Source organism: Herpailurus yagouaroundi, unplaced genomic scaffold (genome assembly GCF_014898765.1).
Source record: "Herpailurus yagouaroundi ecotype Mexico unplaced genomic scaffold, PumYag 160, whole genome shotgun sequence".
In the NCBI taxonomy this organism is placed as follows: Eukaryota; Metazoa; Chordata; class Mammalia; order Carnivora; family Felidae; genus Herpailurus; species Herpailurus yagouaroundi.
Genome location: NW_024412401.1, coordinates 7012347 through 7030647, shown reverse-complemented (window position 1 = coordinate 7030647; position 18301 = coordinate 7012347). Strand labels below are relative to the sequence as shown.

At 39.9% G+C, this 18301-nt stretch overlaps 1 protein-coding gene across 9 annotated transcripts in view; it reads right to left on the bottom strand.

Moving 5' to 3' along the window:
• ADAMTSL1 (ADAMTS like 1) overlaps positions 1-18301 on the bottom strand; it is an 885520-nt gene that overhangs the window by 36388 nt on the left and 830831 nt on the right. The window contains exon 25 of one of the 9 annotated variants that reach the window (XM_040481344.1): positions 10343-10837. The exons of 7 other annotated variants lie outside the window; for them this stretch is intronic. In XM_040481344.1, the coding sequence (XP_040337278.1) occupies positions 10794-10837 (44 nt within the window). In that variant the 3' untranslated portion in view covers positions 10343-10793. Of the gene's footprint in view, positions 1-10342; positions 10838-17677; positions 18212-18301 lie in introns of those variants that run through there. One more of the 9 variants, XM_040481343.1, reaches the window with a different exon arrangement.

Below are 18301 nucleotides of genomic sequence, written 5' to 3'. Positions count from 1 at the left end.
ATACATATATACATATATGTATATATACATATATACACATATACATATATACACATATACATATACACACACACTTTGAAAAAGGGCCCTGGAAAAATAACGCTGTAATTGACTGTATGAAGTTCAGGATGGGATACCACTGTTACAGAACCCAGTTCTTCATTCCTCCCTGTATTGACTCACTTTGCCATGTAACTTTGCAGTGGCCTTTCATGATGGGTGGGTTACATGTACTTCCCCACCTCCTGATTTGGGGTTTGGCTATGTGACTACTTTGGCCAATAAAATGAGTCAGATGTTACACTAACAATGAACAATATGAAAGAGAAGTTAAGAAAACAATTCCATTTATAATATCAAAAAGAATAAAATACTTAAGAATAAATTTGACCAAGGAGATGAAAAACATGTACACTGAAAACAACAAAATGTTGCTAAAAAATTAAAACATAAATAGGATGCTATGTTCATGGTTAGAAAACTTAATATTGTGAAGATGTCAATAACCCCAAGTGAACTACAGATTCAGTGCAATCCCTATCAACATCTCAGTGACTTTTCTTTTTTTTTTTTTTTTTGCACAGATATAAAAATCCATCCTAAAGTTTATATGGAGTCTCAACAGATACTGAATAGCCAAGACAATCTTGAAAAAGAAGAACAAACTTGGGGTTTTCACACTTCCTGATTTCAAAACTTAGTAGAAAGCTACAGTAATTGAAACGGTATAGTACTGGTAAAAAAGATGTACATTATAGACCAACAGAACAAAATAGAGAGTCCTAAAATAAACTCTTGCTTATGTGGTCAAATGATTTCCAACATGGATGCCAGGACCATTTCATGGTGCTGGGAAAACAAGACATCCACTTGCAAAAAATGAAGTTGTGTATTTACTTTATACCATATAAAAAATTAACTTAAAGGTATAAAACTCTTAAAACACAGGCAAGAGTCTCATGATATGGCATTTGGCAATGATTTCTTGGATATGATACTACACAGTTAACAAAAGAAAAAAATAAACTGGACATCATTAAAATTGAAAGTTTTTGTGTGTTAAAGGACACTGTCACCAGAGTGAATAGGCGACCCACAGAATGGGAGAAAATATTTGCAAATCGTGGATTTGATAAGGGATTAATGTCCAGAATATATAAAGAATTCCTACAACTCAACAATATAAACAGTCAAACTAAAAAAAAAAAAAAAAAAATAAAAAGGGGCAAAAGACCTAAATAGACATTTCTCCAAAGATTTTAAAATGGCCAATAAGCACATGAACAGATGCTCAATATCACTAATTGTTACAAAATGCAAATCAAAACCACAATGAGCTACACATCACATCCAGTAGGATCATTATTAAAAAAAAAAAAAAAAAAGGAAATACCAGTGTTGAGGAAGATGTGGGGAAAGTAGAATCCTTGTGTATTTCTGGTGGGAATGTAAACTGATGCAGCCACTGTGGGACATAGTATGGAGGTTCCTCAAAAAATTAAATGTAGAATTAACCATATGCTCCAGAAATTCCACTTCTGGATATATATAACCAAGGAATAGAAAACCAGGACTTGAATAGCTATTTGTACACTAATGTTTATAGCGGCATTATTCACAATAGCCAAAAGGTGAAAGCATCACAAATGTCCATCAATGGATGAGTAGGTGAATGAAGTATGACATGTATGTATGATAGAATATTATTCAGCCTTAAAAAGGAAAGAAATTCTGACATGTGTGACAACCTGGATGAACCATGAACACATTAATGAAAGAAGCCAGACACAAAAGGACAAATATTCTATGATTCCACTTATGTGAGGCACCTAGTGTAGTCAAATTCATGGAAGCAGAAATTAGAATAGTGATTGCCAGGGGCTAGAGGAAGGGGAGCACAGGGAATTGTTTTTTAATGGGTACAGAGTTTCAGTTTGAGATGATGAAAAAGTTCTGGAGATGGAAAGCATGATGGTTGCACAATGATGGGAATGTAATTAATGCCACTGAACACTTAAAAATGTTTAAAATAGTCAATTTTATGTTATGAATATTTTACCACAATAAAGGAAATGAGGCAGATGTGCTGGTATACCAGTTCCAAACCTAAACCTCAAGAGACTGTGTGTTTTTGCTTGTGCTCATGTGCCTTTGCTATCACCAGTAGAAGAACATGCCTCGACTGGCCTGATGATCCCAAGAGGAGGTTGAGAGAAATGTGGAGAACAGCCAAGTCTCCCCAGCCAAACTCAGTTTAGTTCAGCTGAAGTAAGTAAGATCAGTAAAAATAAATGACTGCTATTTTAAGCCATTGAATCTTATTATTATTATTTTTTTTTAATGTGGTGATAGCTAACTGATACACTTAGGGGGAAGGGAGTTCCAAATTTCTCCTAACTTATGAATCCAAAGCTTGGGATAGGGCAAAGTTTCTGCCTGTGTGCTGATCACCTATGTCTTCTTATTCAGATACTTAGGAGGAGCAAGTTCCCTGCACGTTCCCGGTGGCATCTAGGCATCTAATATTTTATGAAGTCTGTGGTACTGACATTATACTCCTGTTATAAAATGGAGGTAAAAATGGCCTTGGGGAGAGGTGTATAGAAATCAGTCTACTGGGGATCTCCTGGGAGCAGCAGTACCGAACTCTCTTCAGTCCCAACTGTCGTCTGGAGTTAGATGCTGATTTCATTTTCTAATAAAAGGCAGGAATACTGTACATTTACTTAGTCAAATAGCATGATTTAAAAAGTGAAGCTTGAAACCAGTATAGCTTTTCGGACTTGCCTAAACAGGCCAATATATGTCTCAATCACATCTGCTTTGAAGGGGGAAAAAAAAGGTGTCATACATGGTTAAGACGCTGGTTCCAGGAATCATTATGTTTGGTCAGTGGGGACAGAGCCCTGGTGAGGCTGACTATATTCTAAGTTGATAAGTAAGAACTTTGCTATTCCTGAGGAAACATGAGATATTTGGCAAGGAAATCTCTCATATTTAGCCTAATCTTCATTTTCCAACTCCATTAGGATTGATTTTCTGAGAGAGTTTTTAAGCAGAAAAAGGAGCAGTAGCAGCCTCAGGCTGTTTTCTATGGCTGATGAAGTTACTTCTCTGGGAGCCAGGAATCCTAGTCAGCTAAATAGGAGGTCCATTTGCATAACAATTTACATGTATAATCTTCCCTCCTTCTTGGAATCAGGGGCCAGAGTGAGCAGCCAGGACATCTCTCTTGGCCCATCTGGGTCTTGAGTCTTGGACATGCTCCCAGGGCCTTCCAGCCTAGTGCTCCCAGTGCGGATGAGATGGGGCAGAGTTCCTTCTAAGGGCAGGCATCAGGGCTGCCATGACATGAAGTTCTTACAACTTGAGAAAGACTCATGAGTAGCAGCAGCGAAGACAGCTGTATGGAGCAGCTGTCTTTCTAGTAATGCCTCTCATTCTGAAACCTATCAGGATACAAATCAGTTTTGTAGAAAGTTTTAAAAAGAAAAGCAATTTTGTCACTCTCAAATGCACTGACACAGATTCATGACTCTCAATTAGAAGCTTAGATTTCAATAGGGTTCTCTGGTTTCATTTTTTTAATCTGTAAATGAGAGTTTTGACTGAGTCAACGGTTTTATAATTGATAGTTTCCTGGGTCCCTAAGGGGCTGCAGAGGTCCCTGGGGAGGGGCCTTTGAGAGGAAATCAGCATAAGGTGGGGCTCTGGGGATTCTATTTCCATTTCAATAATAAACAAATATATTGGGCTTCTGCATAAGAAGATTCTACGATTAATAACCACTGAATTAGATAACGTTTAAGGTCCTTTTAAGGTACCTAGATTTCCCAACATCATTTCAAACTCAGCACCCTCACCCTCTTCTTCCTGCTCCCCAATAGCCAAGTACCAAGGGTAAATTAGACTATTCAATCTATATGGCTTAGATCATTGTGTAGTGATACTGAACTATGCCAATGAAAAGCTCATGGAAGAGATGTTACATATGAAAGTTATTGAGGATTAAGGTAAACTGAGGGGTGCCTGGGTGGCTTAGTTGATTAAGGTAAGTCAGGAAGAGAAGCTATTGCTTATCTCCACCCCTGGAGATGGATGAGTTTAGTTTTAAGCACAAGTTTAGTTTTAAGCATTTAAAGGTTGTGATGGAACCAGAGTACAGAAAAATCCATCAAGATGATAGAGATAAAAATGGAAGTCTGATATATGCTACAAATTTGGGGAACCAATTTCATACATGTGTGTGGAGAAAGTCTTCAATGAAAAGAGATCAAGCCTCAGGACAAAACAGTGGGAGAATTCTAGCATTCAGTGATTGAAGACTAACGAGGCGGTATTAAAGAAGTCTGAGAAGAAATGGTGTGAGAGGACAAAAATTGAGACTATGTGATATCATGGAAATCCAGAGAGGAGAGAGATTACAGAAACTAGTTGTTAGAAAATAAGTGATTAGTAAGAATTTGTGTAATGAATGAATGGCTTCATTTGTTTACAAAAATAACCGAATAAACAAACATTTTCTCCACAATCGCTCCACTCCCTGCTCAGGCAATAGGTAAATTCATCCTCACTCATGTTTGAATGATCAAACTTTCAAGTTAATAGAATCAGAAATAGAAGTGTATGATCAAAATATCCTATTCAATGCTATGCACACCCATGTATTGAATTTAAAAGAAAATTTACCTCTGGGTCTTCAATCTTTAGAAGCAGACCAACATCTGGGTTATTAAGAAGATGAAAAACTAAAGAGGGTGAATGGGAATGTTTCAAATGTAGCAAAACAAGAACAGAGTAGATCTCAGCCAGAAAACTCTTCAAACAGCTTGACTGGGGATTCTAGCTTCCAGTAATGGTGAATAACTTGGTTGGACTAACCTTCCTGCAAATAGCAATCATAAAATCTAAACAATAACCACGACAACCCCCATTAAACAACTCTTTGAAAGCAATGAAGAGTAACCAAAAGCAGTGACAGAAACAGGAGGGTAATCTATCCTAGAAATTCAGGAATTGCAACAAGTGTGATTTGCCAGCTTGTAGCTTGCTACCTGAGCAAATTCCTCAAAGCTCATGTGGCTCAGAGAGGTGGCTTGACATGTCAGAAGACAGAGTCTGGGGGTTGTTAGAACAGCTGAAAAGTTAAGGGAAAAATCCTGGAAGAGTCACAGTGGGGATAAACCTCAAAATCTACATAAATCCTGTCCAAATTCTTAGTATACAAACCCCAGGGGAGCCAGCAAAAGAACAGCAGCTAGAAGCTGAAAGAACAGAGTAGAAAATTCACTTGGTGTTCACTGCAAGGAAGACAGATGAACACTCTTCTGGGGAACATAACAGAATCCAGAGTCTCTACAATATACCATTTATAATGCTCAGTATATAATAAAAACTATTAGACAAGAAGAAATGTGACCCATACCCAAACAGCAATTTCTCTCAGGATTGCATGAATTGTGAGATGCAAATGTTTCAGTGAGTGGACAATGATTTTAAGCAACTATTATAAATATGTTAAAAGACTTAAAGGAAAATACACTCATAATAAATGAATAAAGTATCTCAGTGGAGAAGTAGAAACTATAAAGATAAATTTCAGAGCTGAAATGTATAAAAAATGAAATAAGAAATTCATCAGATGGGCTCCAACAGAAAGTTGGAGATGGAATGAGTCAGTAAACTTAAAGCCTTAAAGACTATACTAGTTTTCTAAGGCTGCCATAACAAGGCACCACCAACTGGGTGACTTAAAAAATGGAAATTTATTGTCTCACAGTTTTGGAGGCTAGAAGTCTGAGATCAAAGTGTCAACAGTGTTAGTTCCTTCTGATGGCTGTGAGGAATAATCTGTTTTACCCCTCTCTTCTAGCTTCTTGTGGTTTGCTGGCAGTCTTTGGTGTTCCTTGGCTTATAGATGCATCACTCCATGCTTTCATGTTCACATGGGGTTTTCTCTTGAGTGTCTCTGTGTCTAAATTTCCCCTTTTTGTAAGTCATATTAGATTAGAACCCTCTCTAATGACCTCATCTTAACTTCATCATCTTCAAAGAACTTATTTCTAAATAAGGTCACATTTACAGGCTTATAGGTACAGAGGGTTTGGAATTTCAATATCATTTGGGGGTACATAATTCAACCCATAACAGAGGACTATCCCAAGCAGAGCACAGCAGTCTGAATGAATTGATGAGATAAAGAATACAGTTCAAAGAGGCTCAGGCAGCTAGATGTTGTTGAGAATTTTGGAGATGAGAGTGCTACATAGAAAAAGAGCTCCAGAAATCTGCATAAATTCATCCTGACAATCTGCTCAATTAAAGATATAATGCATAACTCTATAAAGCTGAGCAAAGACCAACTAAGGAGTTGTGAGTCTAATAGTTCCCAAAGCTCAAATAGGGCTGGGAGACCTTGAAATTCTGACCAGCCAGATTGGAATATCCTTGTTGATCATCTGGAGTATTCAACAGAAACCCTAGAAGGGGCTACAATAAAGACTACTCTAGAGGTGCCTTAATAATGCTTAAATTAAAAAGAAAGTCAAAATTAAACATTGAATAACTGTTTAACAGAAGAAAATCCAACAATCTCTAGAAGACAATAAAATTCAGATACCTACTTACACAAAATTTACACCATCCAGCACTCAATCAAATGTTAACTGATAAGTCTAGAAGCAGGAAATCTGATCCATAACCAAGACAAATTCAGTCAGTGGAAACAAATCTAGAAATTATACAGATTATAGAATTACCAGACAAGGATATTAAAGTAGAATGTTAAAAATATGTTAAGTATTTAAAGGAAAACATGCAGATAAGAATAGAAGGTATAAAAAGAATCAAATGAACTTCTAGAAATGAAACATACATCTTATGAAATGAAGAATTCACTGGATACAATTTAAATCCTAGAGAAAAAAATTTGTGAAATTGACGATGCAGGAATGGATAATTGCCAGAGTGAAGCAAAGAGAGAAAGAAAAATGAAAAAAATATCACATGTTCAAAAACATATGTCAGACAAGGATATAGTTAGACATGTGTAGCTGTCAAAAATATAAATGTCAAAAATGTATGGTTAAGATTTGAGCATTTTAATGTATGTATAGTTCACTTAAAGAATAATTAATTGGGGGGGAGAGGTAGAAGTACAAGTGAAACAGAAATGGCAGCATGTTTATTGATGCTGGGTGATGAGTGTTGTTTACTTTGCATATATGCAAAATTACCCATAATAAAAAGGAAAAAAAAACATATTTCTGTTGTCTAAATCATCGATCATCATGAGCAACTCAGCATCCAGAGTTGCTTTTCTTTTTTTAATTTATTTTTGAGAGACAGAGAGAGACAGAGCACGAGCGAGGGAGGGGCAGAGAGGGAGGGAGACACAGAATCCGAAGCAGGCTTCAGGCTCCCAGCTGTCAGCACAGAGCCCGACGCAGGGCTCGAACCCACGAACTGTGAGATCATGACCCGAGCTGAAGTCTGACGCTCAACCGACTGAGTCACCCAGGTGCCCCCCAAAGAGTTGCTTTTCACATATTCTGCTCATTCTATGTTTTTTTCTGTAAGGGTTTAACACATTAAAAAAATTTACTGTTCCAGCCTACTTTCAGATCTTTCCTCAAACGCTTTATAACCTGCCCAACTTACAAATTCCTGCTCATAGGTTCACCTTCGTTCATTTAGCCCTGTTGAAGTCAGAGGTCACTTTCGTTTGTACTTCTATCACCCTTGATTCCCACAACTTTTGTTCAGTTGCTCTGTATGGCAGAAAGTGCTAGTGATCCTATCATAACTGTCCTTTCCTTGGAGTAAAAGAACCCCTGAATTTCAGGTATATAGCTGACTGGAATGGAGACATTTCCCATCCCCCTTTGCAATAAGGTATAGGACATACAACTGCCTTCAGTGAGATGAGGGGGGAAGTGATGTATACACTGCTTGGGACATGTCTTTAAAAGAAAAGGGCTTGCTCTTGTTACCCCTTCCTCTATCCTCCATGTATGTGGAGTGAATCATCTTGGCCCAGGTGTTAGATGTCCCAGTGATAGGAGTGCCAATTTTTTTTTTTTTTTTTTGGTCTGGGTCCCTAGATGACATGGTAGGTTGTGACCATCTTTGGAATGCCTTCCTCTGGACTGCCAAGTGAGATAGAAATACACTCCTGTCCTGCTGACTGTGATTTTGGCTGTTATAGGTTGTTGAATGCATATCCTAACTATGACAGTCCTAAATATTCTTTTTTTAAAATTAAAAAAAATTTTTTTTTCAACGTTTATTTATTTTTGGGACAGAGAGAGACAGAGCATGAACGGGGGAGGGGCAGAGAGAGAGGGAGACACAGAATCGGAAACAGGCTCCAGGCTCTGAGCCATCAGCCCAGAGCCCGACGCAGGGCTTGAACTCACAGACCGCAAGATCGTGACCTGGCTGAAGTCGGACGCTTAACCGACTGTGCCACCCAGGCGCCCCTAAATATTCTTTCCTTTACAGGGCCAGTGTCCTGCTATATAGGTTATTGTGTTTTCCTTCACATCTGTACAGTGACCAGAGAGAACGTACTTCTAGTAAGTGTGACTACTCACCATGCATTGAAAATGCTATTAGGGAAGTCTGCTTTCAAAGGTAAAGGGAAAGTCAAGACCAAAATAAACTAATTATTAACTAAAGCCAATGAACAAAATTTCTGGCCATCTGCCTTTTCCATCACTAATCTGTCTTTCAATGCTTTTCTCATTCTCTTTAAAGACTTACTTTGTATCCAGAAGTGGTATCCTCCCCAGAACACGTGTGATGCAGGCCTCTGTGCTTTTATGTACATATTTATGTGCATGTCTCTATGCGTACACAGTGGTCTCTGAGGTTTGCCCACCGCAATAGTCAAAATAAGAAATCTAACATGAATTCCCACAGTGTATGTTCCCAGTGAATAATTATCCATGTTTCACTGCTAATGAGAAAACCTGGCTTGTAACAGGGGTTCCTTTCTGTCACGGACATTTCTCATTTGCTAAAGTAAAAGAGGTATCCATCATTTTTTGAAGGTGAGCAATCTCTCTGTGTGCCATTTCACAAGGACACCAAAATCAGGGGCTAACGTGTTCCACACCTTCAGAGAGACCACGTAATGAACCCCTGCCCCCTCTGATTCAGTGAGGATGTTGACAATGTTTCATGCAGGGGCTAGCATCTCCTTTTCTGTTTCCCTCCCGGACACATGAACGTTGACCATTTCTGTCCTCCCGACTGCAACGCCTACGCCAGGAAACAGTCAATCAGCAGGGAATGACAGTGCTCTCTTTCCTCAGACCTCCATTATTACAGGTCTTGAGTTGGTTAGGTGTCTGAGGAGGAAGCAGTGCTTGGGAAGCCTGCCTAGCTAATGAGAGTTCTGGCAGCAGAAAGCCTCTCTCTATCAATCCTTTTCAACCAGTGAAAGAAAATATTGCCTTTAGGCCTCCATTCCTAGGTCTACTGTGGCTCTAAATTGAGCCAAAGCCAGGTGTGATTCATACTTGTGTGAGGGTTTTTCCTCCTAGTTTCACCTACTATTTTTTTTTTAAATACATTAACTGGAGAGTGATAAAAGTTTAGAATGAGGGAGAGGTGCACAGTAAGAAAATCAAATTAAATATGAAATTGCATCCTCTGGGAGTCCGTTTAGCTGTAACCTGCCACTAGTTGACATCCCTGATTAAGTCAAATTGACCTCACTGACTTTCTTCATCTTTGTCTATTTCACATTGGTTTCTGCAACTAAAGTAGCCCCACTCAGGGAAACAGGTTGATTCAACAGACGAGGAAAACATGGGGGAAGAAAACTGGGAGGCCTGGTGGCCCTGGCTTCCACTTCCTTGCACCCTTTGGAAGATGCTGGTTTACCTTAAAGATGGGAAGATAGGACTGCCTTTGAGGCACCTGTCTAGAACGAAGCTCTGAACTCATGATGGTCATTACTTAGTGGATATTGTCATTGAATTGAAGGGCTGAAAACCAGTAGGATTTCTGGTCGGCTGAGAGAGAGGCAAGCAGCTCGATTTATGGGCTTCCTTGTAGGATGGATGAAGCCAACTCGGGCATTTGTCAGCTGCTCATCACCTGAGGGAGACACATATCCAGAGTTGAATTCCATGAGCTCTTAGCCTTCATGAGAAGAAGGCAAGAGTTCAGGGTGCAAATGCTTCCATCTCTCCTCCCTCGGCAGCCAAATAGTTCAGAAAAAGGCACCTGAGCTTGATAAACCAATTGTATAGAGCAAAAACTGTAAATAGACTGAAAGAGGCCCAGAAGGAACAATGGTTTGAAAATGGAAGACACAGTCTAAAAGAGGAGGAGAAAAAAACTAGTGCTCTGGAGGGTTTCATTTATTTAACCACTATCTAAAGGCAAAGAAAGCTGTGGCAGATTAGGACGTGCTGTGTAAAAATATTAAAGACGTGGCATTATTACTTCATGAGCTGGCTCTGGGCCTGTCAGCATTTCCATTATAATCCTGTATTTTTCACGGAGTTAAAACTTACTATAAAAATGATGTGTGCTGGGATGAAACTTGGCACTTGGTGGAGTCAGTCTGGGAGTCCTTTCCTTAATTTAATTTTACAAAACTGGAAAATGCTCAGCCATTTAAATTTATGGAGGGATCTCCATGCTGCGCGTGGTATACGGTGTGCACTGGCCTCACTCTAAGGCCATGGGGTGACGGACGAGAGCAGAGAGGCTGCCTCTCCACATTTTCTGGCTGCTCCTTTCAGGTTTGGTGTTCCCTAGAGTTTGAGAGATGGTCTCTAAAGCAGCATAGAATGGGTGGGAACTGGCACCAGGCAGTAGGCTGAAAGACATGATTAATTCATATCGGAAAAAACTCAGTTCCTTACTCCCCATTTGTCAGCTGGACCCCAGAAGGCTGTGGGGGAAGACACACAACTTTAATTTTCACTCCGATTTTTGGGACCTCCCAATAAGCTGGTCGAATAAGCAGGCCAAGACTATTCCCATGTACATTTGCCCAAAGAAAACTAACTTTAAAACATTCCTGGAAGAAAAGGAACTATACAAGCCCATTTTCCATTCCCCAAATGTCTTTTTACCCCTAGGGCAGGCTTTGGGTTTCCACTGGCAGGGGGTATGCTAATGTCTCCATGCTCTTGGGCATCTGGTACAAGAACTTGATATATTTCTCAGCATGAAAAGTAGCTCCGTCCAGATTTATGACTTGATTAAAGCCTTGCCTTCTCCAAAATGGTTTGGTTATTGCTTGGCTACTGCCCTCAGCCAGTACCTTAGGATCTGATTATTCTCTTACAGGTAAGGAAGGTGATTGCCATTTATGATGTCCATACGTACAGAGTCTCAGCTATGAAAATATAATTGCATTGTCTAAGTTAGAGTTTGGCACTGCTGAACAACATGCTTATCCAGGGTTGACTGGGCTACCTGGGGGTGGGGGTTTGGAAACTGGTCCAATTTCTTTAAATTCACATTAGTGTTGACGGGGCTTGAAACTATCTAAAGTGGATAATACACAGAGTTCCCATGTGTCCTTCTCTGCCAGCAGGCTCTTGGCATGAAACGCACCTTTAAAAACACATCAGCATTTTTTTCAAAGTTTCAAATTTCTGGGTTTATGAGTCCCTGGTTGACTCTACCCTCAGGCTGCTGGCAGGTGCTACCAGGCCTGCAGGAGGAAAGACTGGGGTGACCCCAGAGGAGGCCTGGCTGGAGGCTGTCTGGAGCAGAGGAAGGGAGTTTCAGTCCACTGATGAGATGGCCTTTTAATGAAGCCCAGAATGTGGATCTTGCTTGGGCCATACCATACTTTTGAGGAGGGTCCCAAGTCTGAACCCCCCTCTCTGTGTGTGTTTAAAGGTTACAGCCACCAAGTCTAGATTGTGTAAGGAATGAGACTGCTATTTCATATCTGGCCCAAATGGGGACAATATTTCAGGGCTTTCAAGAAGTCCTCTGTAATAATCTAGGTGCTACTGCTGTGAGAAATGATGGTTTCAGACTCTATGAATATTCTCTTCCCTTGCAGAATATAGCCGTCCTCACCCCCTCATGCCAGCCAACGGAGAGGCCAGCTAGAAAACATCCAGATTAGGCTGGGGAAAAAAACAAAAGCCAGCAGCAGCTCAGAGCCAACATGCCTTCATGAACTCAGCCTAGGTTTGGCTCGCTTATGGGCCAGAGTCTTTGCAAAATAAATAAAAACCCACACACGCAAGAAAAGAGCCTTCGCTCACAGCCCCGTACACACCCCATTTCAGTTCTCCTCTGCTGAACCAAAGCCACAGAACAGCAGTGGATGTGAAGAATGGCTAATATTCATAGCAGGTATCCTCAGAGGCCTGACTGGGGCACACCACAGAGTTCAGCGGCAAGTCACAGGAAGGAGTAACTGCTGACGAGGGATTCCAGGGTGAGCGGTAGAGGTGGGGCTGCTGGGGGAGCATTTCCAGGGTGAGTGGTAGGGGTGGGGCTGCTGGGGGAGCATGAAGACCTTGCCTGAATTTATTATTCCCACATAAGCCTCCTGGGTCTTGAGACTCCAGAAACTCCTCAACAAAGTAAAGAAAATAATAAACAATGTGACTGAGGTGAATAAGGGGAGGGTTAAGCAGGCAGGCTGAAGCAGGGATGCGAGCCATGTGGAGGGAGAAAGGAGAGAGATGGGAGGGATTTGGTGGTGAGTGTTTGCAAGAATGCTGCTGGCTAACTCTGCTGGTGTCATAATATGTTCTGGCAGGTGATGTCTGGCCTTTGGCAGCCAAGCCGGAAGAGTGTGTAGTTTGTGAAGGGCCCAGAAATAGAGGTGTCCTATGAAGAGGAGGTCAGAAACCTACAACCCTGACTGAAAAAGCCATCACGGCAATGGGACACGGATCTAAAGAGCAGAGAGTAGCTGTCCAAATGCCTGCTCTTTGTCTCGCAACATACATTTCTGATACTGATTTGTTTTGGATTCTAATGCTCGTTGCGTTTGGTTCTCAGATCTGCCTTGGTCCTCTACAGTGCACAGACTCCCTTGGAACATTTAGTGTGCTCCCTGGTGATTTAAGGTTGAAGTGGTAAGTTCAGACCCTCGGGGCAAATCTGACCTTGGAAAGAATCACCTGGACTTAGAGACCCTAAAACCAATGCAGTCTCCTTAGGGAACTTGGGATTCTAGGCAAAGTAGCCCTGAGTGAGGCAGAGGGCATGATGCTTTGCTGGGAACAGAGAACTTATTGATTAAATTCATTCTTTATGGGCTTTCCTATTCTCCAAGCACTCACATCAGGTGAAAGTAGAGGGTCTAGAATGGGAGAGGAAACAGGGCTATTTGCCTAATCTCTATACAACTGATGGAAGTGAGAACTAATGTTTCCACTGAGCTCTCAAAGGCATTCCAAGGACAGTAGAGATATGAAAGGCTAAAGATCCAGGCTTGGGGAGAGCAAAAACACGTACCATGGGGATAGGTAATGCCTGTTATTCAGTAACCTCACCCGGTACCTACACTCCACGTTAAAAGGTGCAATTAGCATTCCACTACTGTTTGGCTCCTAGAGCTTTCTAAAGACTAAAGCTGGGAAATACCAGGAAATAGGGAAAGAAATAACTCCTCCTATAGTAAGGAGACTTTTTTTTCTCCTAAAATGCATTTTTCGATTATGATTTTGCAGGGTTGGACTGAAAGAGAAGTGTTTACAATAAGGTGCTCACGCATTGCTATCTCTTTGTCAAAATAATTTCTTAAAAACTAAGCAGTAGATTTTTTTGTCATTGTTGATAAGAAAGTCTAGAGCAAGAGTGGGCAATTTTTTTTTTTAAAGGCTGCACAATACATATTTTGGACTTTGTGGTCCATATGGTCTCTGTCACAACTACTCAACTCTGCCACTATAACTTGAAAGCAGCCACAGACAATAAATAAATGAAAAGGGAATTAAATGGGCATAGCTGTGCCCAACTAAAACCTTAATTACAAATAGGTGGTAGCCTAGACTTGGCCGAAGGGCCAACTCTGGTCTAGCGTATGAGATCATTAGAGTTTCTGTATGCTAAGAACCACACAGTGTAGTAAAACCACTAAATGCTGTGCAGGATGTATTTTTACCTCTACAGACAACTGCCATTTTCACAAGAGAAGAAAGATGAATTCAATACCTTCTTTGCTATGTAACAGGCTCAATTAATTGTTTTAAAGAAAATCCAGTGCATGTTCATTATAGGTTAGAAATTCAGATAAATATAAGAATAAAATAATCCTGGGGCGCCTGGATGGCTCGGTTGGTTAAACACCTGACCCTTGATTTCAGCTTAGGTCATGATCTCACAGTTTATGAGACTGAACCCCGGGTCAGGCTCCATGCTAACAGCAAGGAACCTGCTTGGGATTTTCTCTCTCCCTCTCTCTGCCCATCCCACGCTTGTGCTCTCTCTCTAAAATAAATAAATAAATATTAAAAAAAAAAAGAATAAAACAATCCTAATCGTATGAATGTTGTTTCTTCTAATCATACATGTGCACATATATCACTGAATACGTTGATAAATCTCAGTCTCATCAATGAATATAGGTCTACATCTTTTAAATTGCTGCTTAAGATTCTATGTGTAAATGCATCAGAACTTTTGTTTAATCAATTCTCTATACATAATTACATTGTTTCCAATTTTCCATTAATATAAACTAAGGTATAATAACTTTCTTAGTATATATAATCTTTGCATCCAGATATCTCTTAGGTTACATTACTGAGGTAGCATTGCTGGATCAATAAGCATCATTTAAAAATATATTGCCTCCAGAAATGTTATACTAATTTATGCCTTGGGCAACAATGGATGACAGTAAATGCCAAATGATTATTGGATATTGTGGTTGGTAGGCAGAATAATGATCTTCCAAGGATAATCACATCCTAATCCCTGAAACCTATGAATATGTTACCTTGCATGGCAAAAGAGGCTTTGCAGATGTGATTAAGAAAGGATCTTGAAAGGATCATGAAAGGGAAGATTATCCTGGATTATTCAGGTGGGCACAATGTAATCATAAGAGTCCTTATAATGGGAAAGGAAGTGGGCCAAAGTCAGAGAGAGATGTGAAGAAGTTGCTAGATGTTGGCCTTGCAGATGGAAGAGGGCCAAAGGGTGTAAGTAACTTCTAGGTGCTGGAATAGGTAAAGAAATGGATTTTCCTATAGAGACTCCAGAAGGAACACAGCCTGGCTGATCTTGATTTTAGCTAAATAAGACTCATTTCAGACTTCTGGCCTCTACAACCATAAAAGAATAAATTTATGTTGTTTTAAGCCACTAAATTTGGGGAAATTTGTTATAGCAGCAATAGGAAACTAATACAGATTTTGTAAATGTTTTTCATCTTTGCCAATCTCCTCATATTTAATTAATATTGTCTAATTATTATTTGCATTTATTTACTAGTAAGATTGAATCTGTTTTTGAGCTTTTAATGTATAGCAAGTCGTTAGTGTTGCTGGGTCATGGATATCTTTGAGAATCTGAAGAAAGTTTTATTAGAGAAAAGTAGGTTTGCACATATGCTAGGGAGCTTACAGCCTCTTAAAGCTCATGGTCCCCAGGATAAGAGCTTCTAAAAAAAAAAATAAATAAATAAAAAAATTAGACTTAGAGAGCAGGGCTGGAAAAGGTACTAATGATAGCATTCTCTTATTCAAATCCAGAAACATAAAACATGCTAGTACTCCCTGGCTACATAAGACTTGATGTTATAAAAAGTGCCTGGCTTAGAGGGTGGTCACCAGTGATCCGGCCAAGCAGATCCTTCCTGCAACACAGAATACAAAGATGAAGTACTGTCCAGAGCCCCCTTTTGTTCTCTACCTGTTTTACCCTCTAGCTTTCAAGCCTGGAAGCAATTTGGTTTCTGTTCATAAATTCTTACACCAGCCATTTCTTTCCGTTTTCCCCTCTTAAACAATTAAGTCTAAAAGCCACCAGGTGAAGCCAAAGAAGGCAGCAGCATTCATAGGGAGGAGGTGGGAAGTCATGGTAGACCAGAGTGGGGCACTAGGCCTGAGCAGAGTGAAGACGGCATCTACCTGAGGATTGTGGTGATGGCTTGGTGAGGGGTGTCAGACCCTGAGTGGGATAAAGACCACAACTGTGGGGGGTAGAGACAGTGGTGATAGATTATATTGAGAGGGTTTGATTAAATAAGTATATACATTAAGGGTAGTGGGAGACAGATAATTGCAAATATTGAAAGGGTAAAAAACAGAATAAATACTGTGGTGTTGGACAATAGTTGGAGATGTAAGGAAGGACTCATGAATCCCAATATACAGACACAGAAATAAAACAAATGTGTTTGCACGTGTGTATATGTGTATATGTATAGATAGATAGACAGGCAGACAGTTTTCATTTCTCTGCACTGAGAAGGATTGAGAGCAGTGATACTCCAAAAGCAATGAACAGACCTGGGTCAGAGATCTGGGTTTCTAAATATCAATTCTCCAAGGCTAGAGCAGGTAAATTTCAGGATGAGACAGAGAGTAAGAAATTATCAAAGATTCATATGGACATATCAAAGGGTACAGGAGTCACCTTAAAGAGGCTCTAAATGACTGAATCTGAGAAATTTCTTGCATAAAAGTAGAACAGGTTAGCAATAGATTATAGCCCATTCAATAAGACAGGAATCTGTGAGTCCATGCAGATATAAATAAGTAAATGAATCAATTGAGCGTTAAATGAGGAACAGAATATTTAACATAGTCTCAAAGCATCTCTTCACAAAATACATATTACAAGGGCAAAAAGGGAAACTTTAGAATGAAAAAGCCTGGCAGATACCACCTTAAACAAGTGATTGGAATTAACATGAACCGTAGCGGTACAATGGCAATCATGATCATGTGATCGGGTGTAACGGGAAGAGTTCAGCATCACTTTTGTGATGTTTCTGCCAGAGATGCATAACTTGAATCTAATCATGAGGAAACCTGAGACAAATCCAAATTGAGGAACATATTTTAAAATAACAGTCCCATAATCTTCAAAATGGTTAAGGTCATGAAAGTCAAGGGAGCCTGAGGAGCTGTTCCAGATTGAAGAAGACTTAAGAGACATGAAAACTAAATGCAGCATGGGATTCGGGACAGATTCTTTTGCTGTTAAGGACATTATTGGGACAACTGCCACAACGTGAAGGAAATGTACACTGGGTGATGGGGTATTGTGCTGTCAACTCATTTGGACCAGGTAGAAAAAATTCTTTATGTTATACTTCCAACTTTTTTGTGAAATGGAGATTATGTCAAAATAACAGTATGGTAATGAAAAAAGCAATTCTTATACCAAATCAAGAAAAAGAACAACAGGTGTGGGAGAAAAAACCTTCTCTATCTGCCAAGGCCTTAGGATTTAGAGGACTGGGGGATTGATAAACACCAGCACCCAAAGCAGTAAAATTGCTGACGGTTGAGAACATGGGGTTGATGGAGCTTCATTTCTCATACGTTTCATCAGATTTTAAGTACTTTTAAAGATTTGAGGAAAAATAGCAGCATTTGAGTAAAACAAAGTTATTATGTTACAGGTTTTGTCTGTAGTGTTTAATGGATAAATAGACATTTTCAGAGGACAATCTGGGTGGAGAAAGGAGGGAAAATCCTTCAAAAGTCATGGAATGGGATGTGTTTTTTGCTTTATTGAATATAAAAAGCTTATAGTTAAAAGTTTGTAAAGACTTCTAAACAAAAGTTTTGTTTTATTTTTACCTCCAATTTCACTTTGTATCATATTTTCTCTCTAACTCCACCATTTTATGAATGACTTCAGTGTGCTTAGAAGAAGAATCTTCCCCCAAATCTCGAGGCCCTCTCTATGTTCCTGACTTACATTCAGAGCTAACTGGGACGAGTCACTCCCTGAAGCATGGCTTTGAGCAAGGATCTGAGATACCGCAAAAGTTCATTAAAGTTGAGAATAGCAGGATTACAAGGAAAATAATTAAGAGGGGGTGCAGTCTTTATTGTTCATATAGGAACACTGTGGTCGTTTTCTTCTGGGCCTAAATTCTTCTCCTGGGCTCAGGAAGCTGGCAGGACAACAGACAAGCTTGTGCCGGCTTCTCTCTGTTGATACCATTTCAAAGAGTCACACATTAGACACGACGGTCCCTGCCATGCTCCAGAAAGGGCCTTGAATGAATTTTTGGTCTTATCTCCTGGCAACAAAAGACACAGGGAGCTCATTATTTCTGAGCTGGCACTGCCCGCAGAGAAATGGAGAATTCCATAATCATAATGGATTTTCA